The 6,429-nt window shown below is 39.2% G+C and overlaps 1 protein-coding gene across 2 annotated transcripts; it reads right to left on the bottom strand.

Annotated features, from left to right (window-relative positions):
• Positions 1-272: 272 nt before the first annotated feature.
• On the bottom strand, positions 273-6,120 carry LOC112201680 (pentatricopeptide repeat-containing protein At1g05750, chloroplastic). Of its 2 annotated transcripts, XM_024342592.2 has the most exons (6): positions 5,960-6,113; positions 4,004-5,867; positions 1,584-2,273; positions 1,366-1,498; positions 1,128-1,262; positions 273-751 (listed from the first exon to the last, which is right to left on the bottom strand). In XM_024342592.2, exon 2 carries the CDS (start codon positions 5,778-5,780, stop codon positions 4,242-4,244), a length of 1,539 nt encoding a protein of 512 aa, XP_024198360.1. In that variant the 5' UTR covers positions 5,781-5,867; positions 5,960-6,113; the 3' UTR covers positions 273-751; positions 1,128-1,262; positions 1,366-1,498; positions 1,584-2,273; positions 4,004-4,241. The 2 variants fall into 2 exon arrangements, with proteins under 2 accessions (XP_024198360.1, XP_024198358.1); XM_024342590.2 differs by having other exon boundaries at positions 4,004-6,120.
• Positions 6,121-6,429: the final 309 nt, after the last annotated feature.

Genomic DNA, 6,429 nt, shown 5'->3' on the forward strand with positions numbered 1-6,429 from the left:
GACTGAGAATGCAGAAAAGTAGATGAGGACATTCTGAGAATGGTCAAGACATACGACGTCAATCAGAAAGGGTTTCTGCTTGGGGAAAGGATACTGAAAATAACCTGTGAAGATGTAGCTATCTGCCTTGGAATGCGATTGGAAGGAGTCACATTCGAGCTAAACAAGCATCACCAGAAGCCAACGAAGAATCGCATCATCGACAAGTATTTAGGAGATGCAAAGAAAGTGACAAAAGCGATGGTTGATAGTGTACTTGCCGAATCTTTGAGAGACCCAAGGAATCAAGTCGCAAGTGAGTTGGCATCACTAATTGTCATGAGTCTGTTCGTATCCTTCTTGTTCTGCACCTCAGGTTATACATTGTCCTGGAAGTTGGTAGAAATTTGCACCGAATGGAATTCTTGGCGACGATATTCATGGGCAACCTTAGTACTAGACCACCTACACAATGGTCTAAGTAAGAAGCAGGAAGACAACGATGTCAATTTGTCTACAAGATCTGTATCTTCCTTGTTGCTATATTGTCTTCCTCAAAGAATTTGTACAACATCTCCCAATATCTATCATTCTGTCTTGCTAGCTTTTCATTCTCTTCGGTTAACTTCTTCAACAAGTCTTGAGTTTTCTGGTTTTCTTCTTGTGAGAGACTCGTTTGAGTTGTTGCTTCTTCCAACGAGCCTATTAAGTCCTTCATTCTCTTCTGACTTTCTGCTTCTTCTTTTCGCCGTTCTTGGGTGGTTTTTTGGTGCTGTATCAAAAAATAAAAATAAAAAATCACATTAAAAAGCTACTGAGGTGGGTTATAAAAACCTACTAACATAGCTATACAAAGATACAAACTTGCTCATAATTGATTAAACGAAACTGAACGTTTCTTAGCTACTGATTTGAATACAAAAAGCTACTCAAAAATGGTTAAAGAAAGCTACTAACATAATCATACGAATCTACTAACTCATCCATGAAACTGAAAGCTTATGAAATTTTTAAAAAGCTACTAATGAGCTTAAAAGATGCTACTCAAACAGTTACAGAAAACTACTAAAATTTTCAAAGAAAATTAATTGGTTATAGATCACATAGGCAGAGAAAGCTACTGAAAATCAATAAAGAAAGCTACTTACCCAATCTCCAAAAGTTGGAGTTACAAAGTCTTCCTCCCTCAGCTCTTCATCTGATGCCACTCCTCTGTTTCTTCCTCTCATGTCATTCATTTCCACTTCCAAGTCTTTCTCTGTCAGCTTTCGATCAAACATTTCCTATTTTTCATCAAACAAAGTACACACAATGTTAAAGACTAGAACAATATATTTCTAAACTGATTTCTTATTGCAAATTTATTCTTTATTTTTCTTTCTTTACCTCTGTCTGCTCGTTGGTTAGTTTCTCCATTTCTTTGTGCAGCTCGATGAGTGACCATCTTATGAAATTTGGCGACCCTAATTCATTTCTCTTGATTGCTCCTCCCCATCTTTGTCTTCTCAGCTAACCAATACTGTTACACAACAATAAGAAAAACATTAATTTTGAGGGCTAAATCTACTGAAATGTTAATGAAACTAACAGTAGTCGTTACTTACCATGATTAGCAGCAAACAACCTGACAAATTGACATCTTTGTCTTCCTGCTTGTTACTTAGACCATTGTGTAGGTGGTCTAGTACTAAGGTTGCCCATGAATATCGCCACCAAGAATTCCATTAAGTGCAAATTTATACCAACTTCTAGGACAATGTATAACCTGAGGTGCAGAACAAGAAGGATAAGAACAGACTCATGACAATTAGCGATGCCACCTCACTTGCGTCTTGATTGCTTGGGTCTTTCAAAGATTTGGCAAGTGCACTATCAACCATCGCTTTTGTCACTTTCTTTGCATCTCCAAAATACTTGTCGATGATGCGATTCTTCGTTGGCTTCTGGTGGTGCTTGTTTAGCTCGAATGTGACTCATTCCAATCGCATTCCAAGGCAGATAGCTACATCTTCACGGGTTATTTTCAGTATCCTTTCCCCAAGCAGAAACCCTTTTTGATTGATGTCGTATGTCTTGACCATTCTCAGAATGTCCTCATCTACTTTTCTGCATTCTCAGTCTTTTAAAAGTCCGTGATGGAAGACATAAATGATCTCCCAGAATGGTGTCCTATTCAACCTCAACATTACATCTAGACTGATCATCCCTTTGTAGGTTTTCATCTTCTCGTTGAATGACTGTAGACTTGCTCTATACTGTGGTGTTCAGTCTCTACATTCAACCATTTTTCCTTCCTGCAAGTAGAGAAAAAAATGAGAGAAGATAACAAACAAAGCTACTATTAAAGAATAAGAAAGCTACAGTGGAAGGCTACAAAAGATACTGACAAAAACAACAAAAAGCTACTGTGAAAGACTAAGCAAGCTACTGTAGTAGATGTGTAAAGCTACTGTCAAAGAACCATAAAGCTATTGAGATAGAACTAGAAAGCTCTTGTTAAACATGCAAGCTGGTAAGCCAAGTTGTTGTTAAAGATAAGCTACTGTCAAGCATCATGAAACATACTGCCAAACATTCTAAAAGATACTCCAAAGCAGAACAATCGCTACAGCGAAAGACTGTCAAGCCTACTAGCAAATCAAAATTGAAAGATACTCCACAGCAAATTGAAATTGAAAGAGAAAGCTACTACAAACAAAGATGCTCCACAACAAATCGAAATTGAAAGAGAAAGCTACTGCAAACAAAGATGCTCCAAAGCAAATCGAAATTGAAAGAGAAAGCTACTGCAAACAAAGATACTCCACAGCAAATCGAAATTGAAAAGAGAAAGCTACTGCAAACAAAGATAAGAGAAAGCAACTGCAAACAAAGATACTCCACAGTAAATCGAAATTGAAAATAGAAAGCTACTGCAAACAAAGATACTCCACAGAAAATTGAAAGAGCACCGGCGAGGTCCAGATCAAGAGGCGGTTGAGAGAGGCCCACCGACGAGGGAGAACGTCGGCGATGAGAGAGTGTCCCGCCGACAAGAGAGAACGTACGCCGGCGACGAGAGAGAGAGAAGGATGCGTTTCTGAAAATGAAACAAACCCTAGATTGATATCACAATTTGGGTCTGTTTTGAGAGTGGCAGAACTGTAAATTCCTTTATTTGTAATGTTCAAAATTTAATCCTATTTTGTATCTGGTGGCCTTATGAAGGAAGAAAATATTGGGTGGCCTTTAGGCTAAAACAACACCTTGAAATGCACTTATATGTAATTTTCTCTATATATTATTATATATCACTTGAATAGGTGGCAATCTCCCTTTAAATACATGGAAGTAAATGTTGGACTGCTCTCTTTCTATGGCTAAAGCTGCTTTCTTGGCCTGTGTTGCAAACTCGTTCCCTAAAGGAAGGGTTATTTTGGGTTTCCACCAATAGAAATAAGAAGATCCATATTGAAGATCCAAGGATTCCAAGCTAGTTACAGACGATGTCAACTTATTCCTTGGAGGTTTCAATTAACCACTAACCATAATGAAGTATAGCTGTCTAATCTAGAGGATTACAAATTTACTCACACCTTCCACCCTTTCGGGTAGCAAACTCCATCATTGATTCTCTAGCGTACTGTGGCCATGACCTAAAATTTGGCACTTTAATCTGCCATGTGTTCTGAAATAGTGAAATTCTTTCTTAATCTTGACTTAGTTTGTAGTTCTTGCCCCTGGGGCGGGGCTAGTGCAAAGTCTTGTTTTCGTTTTTGCAATAAGGAAAAAAAAAAAAAAATCCAAACCAAAAGCTGTAACATATACCACATTGGTCTATCTAAGATGAATTAGGGCAAGAGAAACACACTAAATGTGAGCATGCTAGGCAGATGTGAGATACAGAAAATTAAGTGACTTTGTAAATCAGAAGATGTTGTCTTTTTTACTAAACAATCTAAACTTTTCCATGCTCAGTAGGTAGCCATACTTTTGAATTTAATGTCATACTATATCTGAGAGGAGACGTAAGAGAAACACTTACTTGTATTCAGGTGCAAGGTATCCAAATATCTCTGAAAGCTCTTTCAACAGAGCTCTCCCCATCAGTTTAACCAACTCAAAATCCAAAGCTTTTGCGTATAAGTAATCACCCCGAAGAATATTACAAGATTTAAAATATTGGTGTATGTAAGTCTGGCCAGCTAACTTGCAATTCATGAAGTGTATTGGATATTTCTTCTTACTATGCAAGATTACCAGAAGTGTTAGTCATGCTCGTATTATTCCCTTATAATGTGTTCAGGAACATACCCACATAATTTGAGCTCAAAAGATAGAAGCTCTAGTGTTGAATATATATACTCTGCATCAACATGGGATTTATCACCGGCCACAAATTCATGAATATCACAGTCAATCTCAACTGAACTAAATCCTGGCACCTTCTGGATTCCGAGGTCTTTCATAGTTTTTCTAACCTTGTTTGCACCATCCCACCTACCATCTGCTGCATATATGTTGGCAAGTAGCACATAATTCGAATCAACACCAGGATCCAACTCGAACAGGTACTTCATCAGTCTTTCGGCTAAGTTGATATTTCCACTAGTTCTACAAGCAGCTAGCAAAGAACCCAAAACAACTTCATTTGGCTTCATCGCCATGTTCTCTATTACATTCAAGGCATCTTCCAGCCTCCCTGCACGGCTATAGAGATCAACTATGCAGCCATAATGCTCAATTCTCGGGGTTATTTTGTGTATTCTCTTCATGTTATCAAAGAAACGTAGCCCCTCATCGACTAAACCAGCATGGCTGCATGCAGTAAGAGCCCCAGTGAAGCTGACACCGTCCGGCTTGAACCCTTCCTTCTGCATCAGGTTGAAGAACACAAGAGCTTCCTCTGCATGCCCATTCACGGCAAAACCCACAATCATAGAGTTCCATGAAACCAAGGTCCGATCAGGCATGTTGTCAAACACTTGCCTAGCAAAATCAATACATCCGCATCGGGAATACATATCAATCAACGAGTTACTTATCCGAATATTGTGTCTAAAGTCTTGCTTCATAACAAACCGGTTTATCCAGAAGCCTAAACCAAGAGTTCCCAAATCAGCACAAGCAGCAATCACAGCAATTATAGTCACATAGTCCGGTTCCACACCGGACACCTGCATCTCACGAAACCACTCCAGCGCTTGCTCAAACCGGCGTCTCTTCACAAACCCACCAATCAAAGCGGTCCACGAAACAGCATCTCTCTCAGGCATTTCATCAAACACCTCAACTGCATCCCTCACATTTCCATTTCTCATATACCCATCAATCATAGTATTCCAAGACATTGAATTCTTCACCTCCATCCCACCAAAAACCAATCTAGCAAGCTCCACCCGACCAGACTTTGCATACATATCAACTAGTGCTGTCCCCACCATCACATTAGTCCTATCTAAGCCCAATTTAGACGCATAAGCATGAAGCGAGGCCCCAAACAATGGTGCTTTAGCTGGAAAGTGAGCACAGCCGGAGAAGAGTGTAACGAATGTGATGTGGTTTGGTTCGACCCCGGCTTGTCTCATTTGGATGAACTGTGAAACAGCTTGAGACAGCTGACCACTTCGGCAGCGTTGGGATATAGAAGAGGTCCATAACACAGTTTGGTCCATATGTTCATTCCTGTTTTTCAGCGAAACCGAGTGTTTTTTGTCATGTTTTGGATTGGGAGAGGTGGACTGAGATGGGTGTGGAGTAGTGGTGAGTGGGTGTTGTTTGGGAAGTTGAATTGGGGTTGCCGTGCAGGCGGGGAGAATCATTGTCTGAAATAGGAGAAGGAAGCAAAAGCGAAGGAATACTTGTATCTAAGAGACCCTTTGTAGTTTCTAAATGGTCAGAAGCTGAACCTGGTTATTTGAAAGCAGAGTTAACGAATTGGACAGAAAAGAAGCTAGAAATGGCCCAACAGAGAAGATGGATGGAGAAGGAAGATGCTTACGGATTATATTGACACAAGTATGGGAACTGATGAATTGGGTTTTAGCGGTTGAGTTCAGAAGTCGACGTGAGCCTCTGGTCCGGAGCCTTTGAGAGGGAAGAAGGGGATATTGAGTCCGACCGATTCTTATTTTCTTTTTGGTTTTTGTTTTTCTGTTTTTATTTATTTTGTTGAGTAAATGTCACAAAACATTGCCGTGGTATGAGGTTTGAATCATTTGACACTTTGATTTTCTACATTTTAAAATTACCTTTGACACACTTTTAGTATCCTCTGTTAGTAATACTATTAACTCCTCCATTTTTCCAAGATATTTTCATCTTGCCCTCTCTCTTTTTTTCCGCTGCAAAACCCATCATCGTCTTAATCAAGATAATAATTAGTCACCGGTCAATAACTATAAAAAAGAAAAATGCAAAGCATAAATAATAATTGTATATGCAAAATTAAAAGTAATTAGGATAACTACT

Source organism: Rosa chinensis, chromosome 5 (genome assembly GCF_002994745.2).
Source record: "Rosa chinensis cultivar Old Blush chromosome 5, RchiOBHm-V2, whole genome shotgun sequence".
NCBI lineage: Eukaryota > Viridiplantae > Streptophyta > Magnoliopsida > Rosales > Rosaceae > Rosa > Rosa chinensis.

Coding starts and splice junctions, on each gene's coding strand:
- LOC112201680 (XM_024342590.2), bottom strand. CDS start 5,780: ATGATTCTCCCCGCCTGCACGGCAACCCCAATTCAACTTCCCAAACAA.